The sequence below is a fragment of the Leucopleurus acutus genome, assembly GCF_964270905.1.
Source record: "Leucopleurus acutus genome assembly, chromosome: 15".
Classification (NCBI taxonomy): Eukaryota; Metazoa; Chordata; class Mammalia; order Artiodactyla; family Delphinidae; genus Leucopleurus; species Leucopleurus acutus.
The window spans coordinates 43,485,737-43,503,449 of NC_139157.1; the positions used below are offsets into that span (position 1 = coordinate 43,485,737).

General features: G+C 37.5%; 1 protein-coding gene across 1 annotated transcript; it reads right to left on the minus strand.

Moving 5' to 3' along the window:
• Nucleotides 1-20: 20 nt before the first annotated feature.
• Nucleotides 21-16,365, minus strand: RSPH4A (radial spoke head component 4A). The gene is made up of 6 exons (XM_082856129.1): nucleotides 15,271-16,365; nucleotides 12,649-12,883; nucleotides 6,672-7,403; nucleotides 5,454-5,604; nucleotides 1,934-2,051; nucleotides 21-340 (listed from the first exon to the last, which is right to left on the minus strand). The coding sequence occupies exons 1-6, from the start codon at nucleotides 15,942-15,944 to the stop codon at nucleotides 103-105; spliced, it is 2,148 nt and encodes a 715-aa protein (XP_082712255.1). The 5' UTR covers nucleotides 15,945-16,365; the 3' UTR covers nucleotides 21-102.
• Between the last annotated feature and the right edge of the window lie 1,348 nt (nucleotides 16,366-17,713).

Here is a 17,713-nt window from a genome sequence, read left to right on the forward strand (position 1 = left end):
TAGGCAACTATATGTATATGTGTATGTGTATATATATATATCAGTCCCAAATAAGGAGTATGTGTGTATCAGTCTCATAAAACTGGGCTAATTTTATTTTTATTAGTCATAGTCATCTTCCTCATCTTCATCTTCCTCAGTTTCTTCATTTTCCTCTGTTGAATTTACAGCTGCTTCTTGTGCAGCCCTGAAAGCCTGCTCCTCTTCCACACTAGGGTCATCCATTTCTGTAATTTCTGGTCCACTGGGGTACTCTTCATAAACTGGTGGTGGAACTGGAGGTGTATAGCTGTCTGGACTGTATTTATGACCCCAGCCTATGTAGAAATTTTCAAACTTTCTGTAAGTTAAAAAAAAATGTAGATCATTGTATAATTTTTCAGTAAGAAAAATTGAACCTTCTTTTCTGTAAGGATAAGGTACTTAGAGTATCATAGTCCCATAGTGTTAAAACAGTACAGTATATTTTAAATGCATTAGAGATGAAATATCCCTAAATGATTCTTTTACCACAGGGAATTACTATGATCCAAACTGCTTAAGCTGGTTAAGAAAACATAGGGCCAGACCCTGTCAAAATGTACCCTACACCTGGACCACAGCCTTTCATCTTTTAATTATTTTCAGAAAAACAAAACAAAGCAATGAAGTTAAAAATTACATACCTTCCTTAGAGTTAGAAAGAATCAAGAAGTTGCCAACCTTGAAAACTCTTGGCTGGGTGAGAAGTCGGACTTGTGGTTAACAACCTATGTGTGTTTTCAGGTCTATCCTTGAGCAATTACAAAAGCTTTACATAGGTAGGCCTCACGGGGGGGAACTGCCCTCTCCACCCCAGACTTGGTGCATAGCCAGTGCACTGCAATCTCTAAGAGAGCGTTGTGGTCAAGGATTCTGGCCCCTCTGGCCTGTCATGCTCTTAACACAATTGTGTTCCTGGCCCAGGTGCCTTCATTCCCAGGCCTCTTCATCTGAGGCCTTCAGCAGAGGTCTTCTTCAGGCCCCTTTGCCAAGGCTTCCTAATGAGGGTTGGGTGAGAGAAGGGGAGACCTTATAGACACTTCCCCTACTCTTGACTCAGTACCCAGTACTTTTCCCTAGTCCTCCCCACCTTTCTCTGGTCACAGGTCCTTAAAACTGCAGGAGCCTTATGTGGGGACTTGCTTGTCATTGAGATGACCCCACAACTCTGCTGACCCATCTGACCTTCCACCAGTGTGCCATTCCATGGGGGCAAATGGAACGGGGTTGGGGTGGGGGGAATCAGTCCTTCAACTTGGTTATACCATCACAGTAAGTGATTAAAGGCTTAACATTTTCATTTCTGGCTTGTTGCTTTAATGGCTACTCTGACATTTGACCACTCAGCTCTCCAGCTCAGCCGAGCTTCTGACACTAGGTTATTAAGTAAGAAATGGAAGCATAAGACAAATGAAAGTGTAAGCTCTGGGTGAGGAATTAAAGGACGTTTACTGTCCTCTTATCCTAACACTTTTGAAAGTGAAAGCCTAAATCATACATATTTTAAATTATTTTTTATCAAGATATCCAACAAAAATGATGAGATTTAAACTAAATACTGCTTAGAATTACCTCCATGAAATGAATATCAATTACTCAAATAATCATAGAAGAAAAAACATATTTTAGCTTTAATTGGATTAAAACATATTTTATAAATATGTTTTATGGATATTGGATAAAAACATATTTATGGATATGGATAAAAACATATTTTAGCATTAATTGGATAATTCAGATGAAAAGGCAGAAGTCTGAATTACTCTAATGTTCTAAATTTGATGCTTTGTTGTATAAGATGGATGTTGTTTGAATTAATCTTATGCCATACACACGACATTCCAGTGATAACTTATAATTTCCAGAAGTTAAATAATCAAAATAATAGCCTTGTAAGTTGTCACATACTTACTTGCCATTGGAAAAGGCATATGCTCCAGTCCAAAGGTTGGATCTAAGGACTGCAATAGCATATTGAGTAATGAGATTTGAGGATAACCGTGTTGTCCAAGGCGGTATATTCTGGATCTCTGTAAACCAAAGAGAAATTCAAAATAGACTTAACTGCTAAATAGACAAGGATATACTGTGTAACAGAAAAGCTGTATTTATACATCTTAAAATACACACTTGACATGAAGTTAAAACATTAGCAGCTTAACATAAGAGCAGGAGGGTATTATATGAACGTTGTGTAAAAATGAAATTTGAAAAAAAATGTGTGTATACATTTATAGAGATATATATATACACACACATATGTGTATATATATATATATTTGTGTTTATATGTGTGTGTACATTTGTAAAGCAGAGAAAATAAGTTTTACAAGAGGAGGCCTATGTGGCGGAGGGAAAAATACGTGATGACCAAATCATTATTATGAAAGAGAGCTAGGGTTATAAGCATGAATGCTCCAAAACTGAATAGGAAGAAAAAAAGAATATGAAAGCAATAGTAGATTAGAAAAAAACCAAAAACAGTACCTCATATTTTAGCTATGCCATGTGTTTATGATCTGTAGAATGCAAAACAAGAATGATAAAAAAGATAGCTATCAGCATTTCCACTAAGAGGTAGAGCCACCTTATACTTCCTCTGCAGTGCACTCCTGCAACCGCTGTCCTAGGCAGTTCTCGGTGGGGCCAGCTACATTACATTCTTTATTCCTACCATGTACTGTAGTGTGTGTGTGTGTGTGTGTACACAGGTTTCTCCGCTATCCAAAAGTAGAGCATTCCTATGAAACCTTTTTTAAGCTGAAATGACATAGAGCGAAGAAGCAATTACCTTAGGACACATCTTGCTAATGTATTGACGAGATTAACAGATAAAGCATAGAAGCTCACAAGCACAGTTCAAAGCTATGGCAACTTGATGCTGAGATGCTGAGTGTAGTTCCTGGAGAAGAAGCTTGGAGGTGCCCTTCTGACAGATTGAAGTGTGTGCTGCTTCTATAACTGCTCACTGCAAAACAAGTGCTGAACGCTACTTTTGCCTTTTTTTTTCTTCGTAAAAGAGAAAATCCTCTGGATTTCTATCAGTGAAAATAGGTACTAATGTAGTTCTCTCATAAAAGCAAAGTGGTGTAAGTCTATCTTTTGAAAAGTGGAAAATACCTGTGTATATATACATATATAGTATCAATATAGAGAGAGTATTTGGTATATATATATAAAAATATATATTACATTGTATACATACATAGTACGGCATACCTTGTTTTATTGTGCTTAACAGGTGTGGAGTTTTTTACAAATTGAAATTTTGTGGCAACCCTGCATCAAGCAAGTCTGTTGACACCATTTTTTCCAACAGCATTTGCTCACCTCGTGTCTCTGTAACATTTTGGTAATTCTCTCAGTATTTCAGACTTTTTCATTATTATTGTATTTGTTATGGTGATCTGTGATCTTTAATGTTACTATTGTAATTGTTTTGGGGTACCACAAACCATGCCCATGTAAAACAGAGAACTTAATTCTATAAATATTGTGTGTGTTCTGACTGCTCCAACAATGGTGAATTATGTTGTGCACCAGGAACTAATATTGTGCTGTAGGTCAATTATACTTCAAAAACAAACAAAAAAGCTCATAAAAAAAAGAGATCAGGTTTGTGATTACCAGAGATGGTGGGTTGTCGGAGGGGGAATTGAAATTGAAGGAAGGTGGTCAAAAGGTACAAACATCCTAATAAGTAGGTACTAGGGATGTCATGTACAACATGATTAATATAATTAACACTGATGTATGTTATATATGAAAGGTGTGAATAGAGTAAATCCTGAGAGTTCTCGTCACAACACAAGGAAAATTCTTTTTCATTTTTCTTTTTTAACTATATGAGATAATGGGTGGTGACTAAACTTATTGTGGTTATCATTTTGTGATGTATTTTAGTCAAATCATTATGTCTTACACCTTAAACTTATACAGTGCTGTATGTCAATTATATCAATACAACTGGAAGGAAAAAATAAATGGGAGAATTAAACAAATAAAATTTAAAAAGGAAAACCTGGAAAGGATTCACCTTTCTAGATGCCATTAAGAATATATATGATTCATGGGAAGTGGTCAAAATGTCAACATTAACAGGAGTTTGGAAGACATTGATTCCAACCCTCGTGGATGACTTTGAGGGGATCAAGACTTCAGTTGGAAGAAGTAATTGCAGATGTGGTGGAAATAGCAAGAGAACTGTAATTAGAAGTGGTGCCAGGGCTTCCCTGGTGGCGCAGTGGTTGAGAGTCTGCCTGCCGATGCAGGGGACACGGGTTCGTGCCCCGGTCCGGGAGGATCCCACATGCCACGGAGCGGCTGGGCCCGTGAGCCATGGCCGCTGAGCCTGCGCGTCCGGAGCCTGTGCTCCGCAACGGGAGAGGCCGCAACAGTGAGAGGCCCGCGTAACACACACACACAAAAAAAAAAGAAGTGGTGACTGAATTGCTACAATCTCATGATAAAACTTGAATGGTAAGGAGTTGCTTCTTATGGATGAACAAAGACAGTGGTTTCTTGACATGGACATGGAATCTACTCCTGGTGAAAATGCTGTGAAGATTGTTGAAACGAATACAAAGGATTTACATATGACATAAACTTAGTTAATAAGCAGTGGCAGAGTTTGAGAAGATTGACTTCAGTTTTCTACTGTGAGTAAAATGCTATCAAACAGCTTTGCATGCTACTGAGAAATCGTTTGTGAAAGGAAGAGTCAATGTGGTAAACTTCCTTGTCTTATTTTAAGACCCCAACCTTCACCAACCACCACCCTGATTAGTCAACAGCCATCAACATCAAGGAAAGACTCTCCACCAGTAAAAAGATTATGAGTCGCTGAAAGCTCAGATGATGGTTAGCATTTTTTAGCAATACGCTATTTTTTCTTCCAGTTTGATCTGTTTTTCTTTGAGTTTGCATGTATATTTGTTTTTTTGTATAATTGACCTACAACACTATGTTAGTTCCTGTTACACAACATAGTGATTTTTTCTATACATTTCAAAATGATCACCACGACGTTTAGCCACTTTGTATGTCACCATACAAAGACCTTTTTATTTGGACTATATTCCCCAGACTGTACATTTCATACCCTTGACTCATTTATTTTGTAACTGGAAGTCTGTACCTCTTAATTTCCCTTACCTAATTCTCTCATCCCCCCACAATACAGTATTTTTTAATTAAGGTAGGTACATATTTTGGGAAATAATGTTATTGCACACTTAATAGACTACAGTAGAGTGTAAACAAAATTTTATATGCACTGGGAAACCAAAAAATTATTGACTCACTTTATTGCAGTGGTCTGGAATTTATCCTGCAGTACCTCCAAAGTTTGCTTGTATGTACATGTGTACATACTTATGTATGCCTATACACACACACACACGCACACACACACATATAGTGTGTAAAATTACCTAAATCTTCAGAGATTGGTGTCAAGAGAGGAGGCCCTACTTCCTGTTCTACGTAGTCAGGCTCTTCTCTTTCTTCTTCTTCTTCTTCTTCTGCTTCTGCTGCTTCTTCCTCCTCACTTTTTTGTATGGGGTTGAACCAATTACAGCGACCCTGGGTATAAATATTGGAAGATTTAGTAGTCTGACAAGGACCTTAAAATATCAAAATATTCTTTTGGATTGAAGTAATTATCTGCATGACATCCCATTATGTGGCATATTGATCATTCATTCAACATATATTTACCAAAAGCTGTTTTGATCAATGTTATTTTAAGCAAAGACTGTACTATTTATTTCAAGAATCTGCCCACTTCTTGAAGTTACAGAACATTTATATATTAAAATCATTAGAACCTTGGTGAAGAACGTAATCATTTTACTGATTTATGTGAAGGTAAGGTACTATTATTATTATTAATAACAAAAATGTGATAATAAGATTAGGTATGGAGTTTGGGGCTTATAATTTCTCATTTAATTAACTCATCTAGAGGTATTTAAGAATATCTCTATGTACATCAAAGTATAATGAAGATTTTCTACCTGCAGATGAGACAGTTTAACAGATCGATTAAGAGTATGGACTCTGGATCCATTCTGCCCATTCACATCTGACCCTGTTCTTTATTAGCTATATTCCCCTTGTGACATTTCCTAAACCCTCTGCCTTAATTTCGTCATCTGTAAAATAAGGATATTAGTCTTTCATACAGTTGTGAGTTTTAAATGAGATAATACATATAAGGTGCTATTAAGAACAACTGGCAGAATAGGTTCTATATAACTGTTATAGAACACTGTTTACTTGTTTTTGTTAGAATCTTTTATCATTCTTGGCAAAAAAAGTTCCTTGTATTATAAAAATAGAATAAAATAACTCCTACCAAAATTAATGTACCATCTATATTTAACATATAAAAAATAATTTCACAACACATCTAAATCTAAATCCTTATGTAACTTGTCAAATACTCCATAGAAATATTTATCTTATTTACATTTGGATCACAGGTTTATACGACTTGGCAATTATACAGTACTCTGTGTTTTCACTAGGTTTTTTAATTGTCTCTGGAGTCTGAAGGCCTTTGTCTTGTATATATCGTATGCATTGTAGACAGAATTTAATAAATATTTGCTGACTAGATGATAGATTGAGAATTGCAAAGCCCCTACCTGAGGGAGTATATGTTGTACATGATGAACCCAATTGGATAGGGATTCCACTAGATCAATCACTTGGATTCCTTCAAAATCAGGGTTTTCTTCAAAGCTATCTCGCCTGCCTTCTGTTTCTTCCTCCTCTTCTCCTTCTTCTTCACCAAAATGATAGAATCCTAGAGGGCTGACCTGAGTCCCTGCTGAAATTCTGGCAATTTGTGCTCGTAAGTAATTACTCTCATTTCCTGGGAAGGGTGGGTAGCTTACAATGGGAGTATCCAATCGCCCAGTGAAAAATTTCTTGATTTTTCTTGCAATAACAATTTGTGCAGGTGTAACTGCTGGTAACTTCACCCATGGTCTTCCTGGTTCATTGCAAACAAAATAGACATATTTGTTGGCACCTGTTCTGCTTTCTTCCTTTGGAATAGACTGTGGGGCCTTGTAAAAGGACCTGGGTAATTCATCTTCATCAGCTTCATTGTCTCCATTGTCCCTCTCTTCAGGTACATCTTCCTCTTCCACCTCCTCTTCATCTTCTCCCTCACGGAATTCCACTTCAGCTACAATATAATTCATTTCCAGACCTAAGATCTTACCCCAGAAACGACATTTTTGGATTGGGTGGGTGTCAGTAAGCTGCTTGAGGGCAAGAAATATGCGATAAGTCTCATCTGTGCCCAAACCGACTCCAGCTTGTTCAAAATAAAAAGCTGACTCCATTACATTTGGAAGAGAGTGTTCTGCCTGGGAATACAATTGCTGTGATTAATATTTTATCCATAAGAGAACTGCTTGCAGTCTACATTAATGTGATCCCTATTTTTAAAAACCATGACATTTTTCACAGAACTAGAACAATTAATTCTAAAATTTATATGGAACTACAGAAGACCCAGAATTGCCAAAGCAATCTGAGGGGAAAAAAAGCTGGAGGTATAACCCTCCCAGACTTCAGACAATACTACAATGCTATAGTAATCAAATCAGCATGGTTTTGGCACAAAAGCAGACATATAGATCAATGGAACAGAATAGAGAGCCCAGAAATAAACCCACACACCCATGGCCAATTAATCCACGACAAAGGAGATAAGAATATACAATGGAGAAAAGACAGTCTCTTCAGCAAGTGGTATTGGGAAAGCTGGACAGCTACATATAAATCAATGAAATTAGTACACTCCCTCACACCATATACAAAAATAAACTGAAAATGGCTTAAAGAGCTGAATATAAGTCACAACACCATAAAAGTCCTAGAAGAGAACATAGGCAAAACATTCTTGGACATAAATCATAGCAATATTTTCTTAGATCAGTCTCCCAAGGCAAAAGAAATAAAAACAAAAATAAATGGGACCTAATCAAACTTACAAGCTTTTGCATAGCAAAAGAAAATATTAACAAAACATAAAGACAACCTAGGGAATGGGAGAAAATATTTGCAAATGATGCTGCTGACAAGGGGTCAATATCAAAAACATACAAGCAGTTTATACAACTCAATATCAAAAAACAAACAACCCAATCAGAAAATGGGCAGAAGACCTAAATAGACATTTCTCCAAAGAAGATATACAGATGGCCAACAGGCACATGAAAAGATGCTCAAGATCACTAATTATTAGAGACTACAAATCAAAACCACAATAGGTATCACCTCACGCTGGTCGGAATAGCTATCATCAAAAAATCTACAAGGAAAAAACTCTCCTACGCTGTTGGTGGGAATGTAAATTGGTGTAGCCACTATGGAAAACAGTATGGAGGTTCCTTAAAGAATTTAAAATAGAACCACCATATGATCCAGCAGTTCCATGCCTGGGTATGTATCTGAAGAAAACAAAGACACAACTGCAAAAGATACGTGCACCCTGATGTTTATAGCAGCACTATTTACAATAGCCAAGACATGGAAACAACCCAAGTTCCCATCAACAGATGACTGGTTTAAGAAGATGTGGTATGTGTATACAATGGAATACTACTCAGCCATAAGAATGAACTATTGCCATTTGCAGCAACATGGATGGGCCTAGAGAATATCATACTAAGTGAAGTAAGACGGGAAGACAAATATTATATATCACTTACATGTAGAATCTAAAAACTAATGTAAATGAATCTATATACAAAACAGAAACAGACTCACAGACACAGAAAACAAATTTATGGTTACCAAAGGGGAAAGGGAGGGGAGGGATAAATTAAGAGTATGGGATTAACAGATACAAACTATTATACATAAAATAGATAAGCAACAAGGATTTACTGTATAACACAGGGAACTATATTCAATATCTTGTAATAACCTACCATGGAAAAAAAAAGTCCAACATCCTCTCCTTATAAGAAATATTTAAGTGGCCCCTTTACTATCTTGAAATAATAAAATGTAGCATACAGTAATATGTATAAAATAGATAACCAATAAGAACCTGCTGTAGCAAAAAATAAAATTCAAAAAACATTAAAAAATTTAAAAATGCCATATTTGCCAAATAAATAAATAAATATAGCAAAACCTACCTACAGATATTTAGAAAATAATTTTTATAAATATGTTTATATGCATTTTTATATATTATCATACATTTGCTAAATACATATTTATGATATGGATATGGTAAGATATAGAGTAAATAAAAATCAATATGGGTGTAATATACAGGATAAATAAAAGGAACGTATAATAAGGTAAGCGCTCAGGCATGACTACATTTGAAGACATAATTTAGTTAGATGCTTGCTTCTACTTATGATAAATAATTTTGGGTTTAAAATGAGAAAAGCAGAAATAATTCCAAAAAAGAAATACAGGAAAATAAAAAGAGTCTCAAGTGAACTCTAGAAAAACATTTTTGAGAAAGTAGAAAATAACCTTAACTGAGCTAGGGATAACTTGGCAAGACAACCTTTAGACCCTGAGAAATTAAGAGCACTTTGCTATTCTTACAAATGACCTGCTCTTATTTGTATTATAACTTGAGTTGAAAAATAGAGTGTCAAAATAAGCATAATGACTTTTTTTAACCCTAATCTCATCTGATTGTAAGACTGTTTCTTTGGGATCTATTGCACCACGCGCTCTGATCCTACTCTGTCTTCTGTAACTATTTCTTCTTAGTCTTTTTAATTAATTGAGGCCTAAATATCGGTGTCCTCAAAATTTCAGTCATCTCATCACTCAGCACTTTATGCTTAGAAGATTTCTCCCACACCAACCCAAGTGATATGTGGTTTTTAAAATCTACTTCTCTCACTCTGACTTTCCTCCTACATTTCACACCCTTATTCCTAGCCAGCTACGAGAACTTTCAATCTGAATATTTGCCAAAGATATCACCATCACTTAGTTTCCCGAACTAGAAAGTTCAGTCATCCTTGCTCCCTCTGACTCCCTTGACTCTCATATTTAGTTAAAGTCCTATTGATTCCACCACCTAAAGAGCTGTTGGCATTATCCCCTCCTCTTTAACATGCTAGTCTCCACCTGGACTACTTGTCCTGTCACAGAAGTCTTCTAATACTGTCTTCCTTGTCCCCATTCAAACCCTTCTTCTTTCATTCTGCTCCACATTACTACCAAAGTTATGTTCCTAAACCATAAGTCAGACCAGGCTTTCTCTACTAAAAGCCTCTATTAATTTCCCACTGTACGCAAGAGATCAATTTCTTATCAATACACGGTGAGCAGTCTAGCTTTAAAGCACCTTGCTTGCTTCATTTCCTTCACTCAAAATCCCTCAAATCTGAAGTCAGTTTCCCAAATGCTAAATAATCTCTCTTGACATTTTATTGTGCTTTTGGCCCAGAATTTTATGCCTTATAGTCTTCACCTGGTGAACTTCTACTTATCCTTCATGATCCAAATGAAATATCACTGCCATTACAAAGCATTGCCCAGACCCTAATAGCAGAGTTAGTTACTCATAGCTTGTCGAAACAACGCAGTAGTAACTGCTACTATTCATTAAGTTTCTAGGATGTGCCAGATCCTTTATATATAGGACCTCTGCCCCTCAAGTTGTTGCCATGTGATTATCCCTGAGGCTTGGAAAGGTTTAGTCATTTAGAGTCACACAGGGAATAAGTGATTGAACTAGGATTCAAATTCAGATCTAATTCAAAAGCCCCTGTTTTTTCCACCATATCTCTATTACTGCAGTAGTCAAATAGCTTTAATCTTTTTTTAACCTCTTTCACTAGACTGTGACCAACGTAAAGTTAGAAAAGTCTTTTTTTTTTTTTTTTTTTTTTTGCGGTACGCGGGCCTCTCACTGTTGTGGCCTCTCCTGTTGCGGGGCACAGGCTCCGGACGCGCAGGCTCAGCGGCCATGGCTCACAGGCCCAGCCGCTCCGCGGCATGTGGGATCTTCCCGGACCGGGGCACGAACCCGTGTCCCCTGCATCAGCAGGCGGACTCTCAACCACTGCGCCACCAGGGAAGCCCAGAAAAGTCTTTTTTATGTGTATATGTCAGTACCTAGCATGCAGTAGGTATGTTTGCAAATCAATGGGTGAAGGAATAAATGAATACTGAAGACTAAGAACAGGAATTCTGGTGTGGTCAAAGACATGAATAGAAATATTAATACTCTAAACATATCAGTCTGGGACAGAGTTCCAAGAGCTACCTGTCTTCCTGTTCCTGAATCTTTCTACTCTCTGAGGTAGAACTTTTTATCTTCATCTGATGACTTGGTTCATCCTTTCTCTAAAACCAATCCTACTCTTTATTAGGAGGAATTGATGGAATCTGGTTAAGAGGCTCAGGTTCCAGCATCAAAACAGCTTATCTGTATTCTCATCCCAAAACCTAGTTCAGAACGCAGATCCCTGCCTTGTAATACTGTGCCTATAGATAGTGCAGTATCCTATTCTCATACTGGAGTCGAACCTTCTTTGATAAACTGCATGAGAGTGCCTGCCTTCTGTTTGATCCCCACATGCTGTTTGCCACCAGACTTGTCAATACTATATGTGGCTACATAATCAAGTGTTTGGAGTAAGATATTTTTAGAAAAGGTCAGCCAATATCAAATCCTTGACAGCTATCACTTGTTCCTTCTGAGTATTCTATATCTCACTGTCAATTTGTGTCTCCCTATAACAGCTAAGGAGCTCTAGAGGGTAAACCTACTGTGCATATCCCTACTCCTCCTCTTTCTTTGACTGAACTCTATGTTCTTTTCTGAACATATGTTACTCCAAACATCAAATTTGCAAGTATGAGGACAGTTTTAAATAGTCTAATAGTAACAGAACATAGAAGCTCAGTAGATGTACAGTATAAATTACTCAGTAGAATAAATTGCAAATATGCAGGCATTTAGGAAACAGTAGCGTATACTGATTTGAAATATTTGGAGGTAAAATTTCAATAATACAGCTGATTTTATTCTCGAATGATACTTTTTTATCTCTGTCACCAACTTTGTAAATATTTTCAGCAATTTATCTATGGGGATTAAAAGAAATATTTTATTTCTCTCCTCTTCTGTCTCATTGACATAATATATATACTGTCAAGACACAATATGAAGAAGTAGCCTTGGAAGAGAATGCAAATGACATTAGAAGTTCTTTTAATTTTTCCAGTAAATTAAAGGGGAAAATATGCAACTTGATTTAAAGCCTAATTTTAAATTATGTGACATTTATTCATTCATTCAGCAAATATTTAATAAGAAACAGCTACACACTCAGATCTGTACCAGGTACTTTGGAGAATATAAAAGATGAAGAAAACATTTTTTCTGATATCAAGCAGTTTAACCCTACAAACATATAAAACAGCTAAGCCTCTGAAATACTAAAACACTGTGTGAAAACATAAGAAACTCTAACCAAGGAAATGAGTGGTGTGAAATGAGGCTGCAATACTATTTAGTAAGCTATAAAAGGCAGTGGATATGAATTTAAAGCCACACCCCACTAACCTCAAAACCCTAAGGTTGACCTATTCAAATTTACAGGAGTGACTTACTATTTCATTTTCCATTTCTTGGTCAGCTCCTTCTAAATTTCCCTGGAGAAAAAGAGCTTTTTGGTTCTCTGCTATTTCATAGGCTGGAAGCATCTCATTCTCATTTTGGAGTGTATCCAGTTTTTTACTAAAATGTTCCATCTTCACATCTTGGCTAACATTTTCAATGATGTCCACAGCATTTTCAGGACGCTTATCTAAGACCTTGGTCAGCATTTCAGAAAGATGATCATATCTATCCAAAAAGAGAAAATTCCAGATAATAACCGTGTCAAAAGCATTTGAAAAACATTTCATGCATTCTCAGTGGGTTTTTAGGAAACTTCAAGAACTCGAAGACTTTAGATATTTTTAGTGGAAAAACACAGTAATTTCTACCACTGCCAAGAAAAACTTTGAGCATAAAATAAATCAAAGCAAGTTCTCTCTCTTTTTTTTTTTTTTGGCAGTGCTGCATGGCTTATGGGATCTTAGCTTCCTGACCAGGGATTGAACCCGCACACCCTGCATTGGAAGGCGAAGTCTTAACCACTGGACCGCCAGGTTAGTTATTTTATTTTTTCTTTAATATCTGTATCTATCTAACGGATCTTAAGAATGTCAAAGAAAAATATGTAGATTATATGGGCAACCAATGTGAAGGCCAGTTTACAAATATTATATATGAAGAATATCATATTCTTTCTCAAAATATTGCTATTTTTATAAATGAACAGAAATATTATGACTGGCAAAAAAGAAGCAAGCAATTATTTTCTGTAGGCTTTTTATTCAACAATGTGAAATTTTGTATTTTAGGCAAATATTGTTTTAATTGCAACAACAACAAAAAACAGCTTTCATGGCTGTCATAGGTCAGCATATAGGAGATGGAGTTAAAGTTGTCCTTTACTAAAAGCCATTTTTAACTACAGGCTCTAAAGCACTTAGAAAATAATAGTGAATATTATGGAAGGTATTCATTTGTTACCTCAGAGACTTAATATTTGGAAATTAAATTAAATTTAGCTATTTAAGTAATGTCAGTTACAAAATCATTCAGTAAACGAAATTTTCCCATTTTTTGTTTTGTATTCAGTTTTAAATTGTGAACTTTCAAGTGTTTATAATGAGCTCTTTTGGCATTTTATCAAAGTTTGTAAATTCATGCTTGTTATTTAACCCAGGGAATTGTGACAAGAAGTTTATATCAGTAATTCAAATAGAATCCACTGCTAAGCAGCAAATCACATCCCTGAAACGTAAGTAAATTGTAGTTAAAAACAGTAATTTATAAATAATATTTTAATTTGGGTTTTGTGAAGATTTCTCACATCGAATATTCATTGGTTTCTTATTCTTCAGACTTTAAATTTATACCTCATATTTTTAAAAGCCAAGTAATGGCTACAAACATTTGCCACATACTGTATATTGAATGGGCATTCATTTAATGTTTGCTGATTAATCAGGAGGCATCTCAGCAAATTACGTGGTGGATTAACTAGATTCAAAAGGTCCGGGCTGTATTTCCTGTACTTCCATTCATTAATTCATTCTTTATTCAGTAAATAGCTGATAGCACTGTGCTAGGCATTAAGTATATAGTGGTGTACAAAACTCACATGGTCCCTCACTCTGAAGGCCTGCACTTAAGTGGGAGAGTCAGACATTAAATATAAGTCTATGTACAATTATAAATGGCCTTACGTGCTATGAAGGAAAGAACAGGCAGTTATAATAGAGTTCTGTGGAAGTTGACTTCTAAAAGATGAGAAGCCAGCCAGGCAAAGACTTAGGGCAGAAGCCTTTCAGGCAGAGGGAACAGCATGGGAACTGAAGAGGCCATGTGGCTAAAGCATAGGGAGGGAAAGGTAAGAGTCAGTGAGAGAAATCTTGAGCAAATTAATTTTTCCATGACTCAGTCCCCTCACTTAAAAAACAAGTGGATTGTATTAGATGTTTTCTCAAGCCCCTTCTAGCCCTAAAATTTTGTTGATTCTATTGTTATGTAACCCCGGCAGCGAGAATTTCTAGAAAATTATACTCAATGATAAGATCTGAATTTTAGCTATAATGGGATGGTCAGAACATTCCTGGGCCATTGATCACCACATTTTAAGAGATCTGGATAAAATGGCATGTATTTTTGGGTGGCCTGTATAGCGACCAATTCTCCTGGTTTGCCTAGGACTGAGAGGTTTCTCAGGATGCAGAACTTTCAGTGCTCAATCAGGACAGTTCCAGGTTAACGCAGGTAATCTATCACCCTAGCACTGGCCTGGGTGGGGACTCAAAACCAAGCCATATAAGCACTTAGAATGCTTAGATTTTGGTAGACAGTCCTTTTTTACAAGCATCTTGGAGAGATGCTTGGACTTCACTGTCTTTATGGTTTCTTTCAAACCCCAGACTCCACAATTCCTAGATTTTATTTCTGTGCACCTAGGGTCTTTAAAGAAGCTAGAAGAATCTCCACCAGTGACCTATTTTGAGTCCTATGATAGAAAGAGTTATTAAGTCACTCTCTCACTCATACAGACGTTTCAGATATATTTCCATTCACCCACAGAAACACATCCCCACACAGAGATACTTTCCTTTGCCAAATTTCTCCCCCAACCCCCTTCCTCCAAGACTTACAGATTTAAGCCCGACTTGCTACTGGACTTTAGTAGGTAAGCCTTAGCATTCTGAATGGCAATCTCAAGCATGCTGGGGGCCACTTCAGAAGCCCCAGACTCAGGCTGATCCAGATCACAGTTACTGTTTGAGTCTTCTTCTTGAAAGATGTCAAATCTCAGCTCTTTCCGTTTAGAGTTGTTGTAGCTCACATCCCTCGGTCCATACAGGTGACATTTGGTTTGCTGAGATTGATGAAAAGTGTTTCCCTCTGATTGGCATGTTTGATGAGGAGTTGATTCTCCTTTATCAGATGATTGTTCCAAATGGTCAAAGTGAGGTGTCTCAGCTTCAGAAATCACACTAGTGGTCTTGTCTGACTGCCATGGTGCCATAAGGTCCTGCATGGCGAGAGCCAGGGGAGGAGTGGAAGAGGGCTCCTGAGATGGGGAAGGTGGAGATGACACACCTGGTCCTACGAGGTCATCCACAGGCGTGCTGGCTCCAGACTGGGGGATCCCAGGAGGGCTGCTCCTGGGCTGGGGTCCAGTTTCCGGCCCCTGCTCCGACTCTGAGGCCTCGGATAACCCAGGTTCAGGATCTTGGGAGGCTGTTACCATTTCTTCCCACGGCCGCCCTGTTTTCCCAAGTTCTTGGTGGTGTATTTTTTGTTTCAGGGGGGTCGAGTCTTCCATGGAAGGAGTCAAGAGAAAAAAAGTTCTGGATGAAGGGGGCGTGCAGATATGGAAGGAAGCAACGCAAGGCAGTGGCTTTGCTTAGGTCTGCTCGGCGATTTCTGGGTCCTAGTTGCTCTGCAAGTCGCAGCGTCCTATCTCCATAGCAACCCCAGGCAGGGTTCCCCTAAGAGAAATAACACACATCTGTTGCCAGGATTCTAGGGAGGAGACCAAGAAAGATGAAAATCCTAGATCTGTGATTTGGTGGAGCCTCTGCTCCTCTACCTAGCTCAGCCAATCCAATCTGCAGTCCATCAGTCGCGGCTGGAAACCTGAGAACTGGTCCGACGCAGAGAGGAGGAGCCGCGACCCGGCGGGATGATTTTCAGGGTCTGATAGTTTGATTCAAGTTGCACGTTGAGGAGTGAGTCCTGCATTAGTGGAGGGACAATACATTTACAGAGCTTGTGTGTGTGTGTGTGTGTGTGTGTGTGTGAGAGAGAGAGAGAGAGAGAGAGAGAGAGAGAGAGAGAACGAGAGAGGGAGGGAGGGAGAGAGAGAGAAAGGAGGGATGGAGGGACGGAGCGAGGGGGAGACCTTGGTAATGTTGAGGTGCAGGTGACAATGAGACTCTAGTGTGCAGAACATCAGAGTCCAAGACTCAGAGGGCAAAGGTTTCTCATCTGTGCCAACCAAACTTGGGCAACTTTTGAACAATAAACAAGGAAGTCCTGATTTTTGCTCTTCTCCCTCATGTGGAATCTGCCAGATGAGTAGGCAGAAAATTACCTTCAAGGAGAAGGCAGTGCAGAAGCTTACCCTATATAAATAGACAATTCATGGGTTACCTGTTTCCTAATAATTGAAATTCAAATTAACCCTAAAGCTATATTAGTATAATGTAACATTTATTTGATAATATGAATGTGAATTCATAATTTTGCAATATTTAAGATCATGACTATTAATTCATATTATTCCATCTCCAACATAAAGAAGGTATAGAGGATGGAACCATATCTGGCCTTGACTAAAAACTGTAAATTAAAGTCTTTTTTTTAAGATTATAATTAAAAAAATTTTTTTTGGCCACGTGGCTTGTGGGATTTTTAGTTCCCTGACCATGGGCAGGGAAGAGCAGTGAGAGCAGAAGAGTCCTAACCACTGGACCACCAGGGAACTCCCTAATTAAAGTCTTTAATGTTAATTTGTTCTGTATCTCTCTCTCTTTTAAAATAAACCAATTAATACTTGATATAACTTCCAATTAGCAACATGTTGGTCATAAGTTCTAATTTCATGAAAGAGCATCATACTTACCTCCCACCCCCAGTTTGGTGGGAGAAGCACAGAACTCTTCAATCATTTGTTCAAAGCTGTGGATATTTACCCTTCCCAAAATACACATGGGTGTGCACACACCAAATGTTGCATGTAATTTCTTCTGGTTCAGGGACTCCTTGAAGTCAGAGTCCCAGATTAGAACTCTTGGTATAAGACTCGGAAAAACAAAATGAAAGGTAAACTGGAATTATAAATTGCAGATTTTTTGTAATTGATACAAAGGTTGAAGGCGAAATAGCATTTTTTCCCCATCATAGTTCTATTTTCTCCACCCTTGAAGCTGACAGGATATGATGGAGGATTTTTTCTTGGACTGACAAGCCAGAGCAGGGTGGTAGGACCAGAAAAAAGGCATGATAAGGAACAGTTTTTTGCATCTATATTCATGAGAGATCTTAGTCCGTAGTTTTCTTTTCTGCAATGTCTTTGTCTGGTTTTGTTAT

What these genes read in the sequence shown, in the direction of transcription:
- RSPH4A (XM_082856129.1), bottom strand. Translation starts at nt 15,944, where the DNA reads ATGGAAGACTCGACCCCCCTGAAACAAAAAATACACCACCAAGAACTT. An exon ending in AGCAAGTCGGGCTTAAATCT is followed by an intron (nt 12,884 to 15,270) that starts GTAAGTCTTGGA and finishes CTTTTTGGATAG; the next exon opens with ATATGATCATCTTTCTGAAA. An exon ending in TACAACATATACTCCCTCAG is followed by an intron (nt 5,605 to 6,671) that starts GTAGGGGCTTTG and finishes ATTTATACCCAG; the next exon opens with GGTCGCTGTAATTGGTTCAA.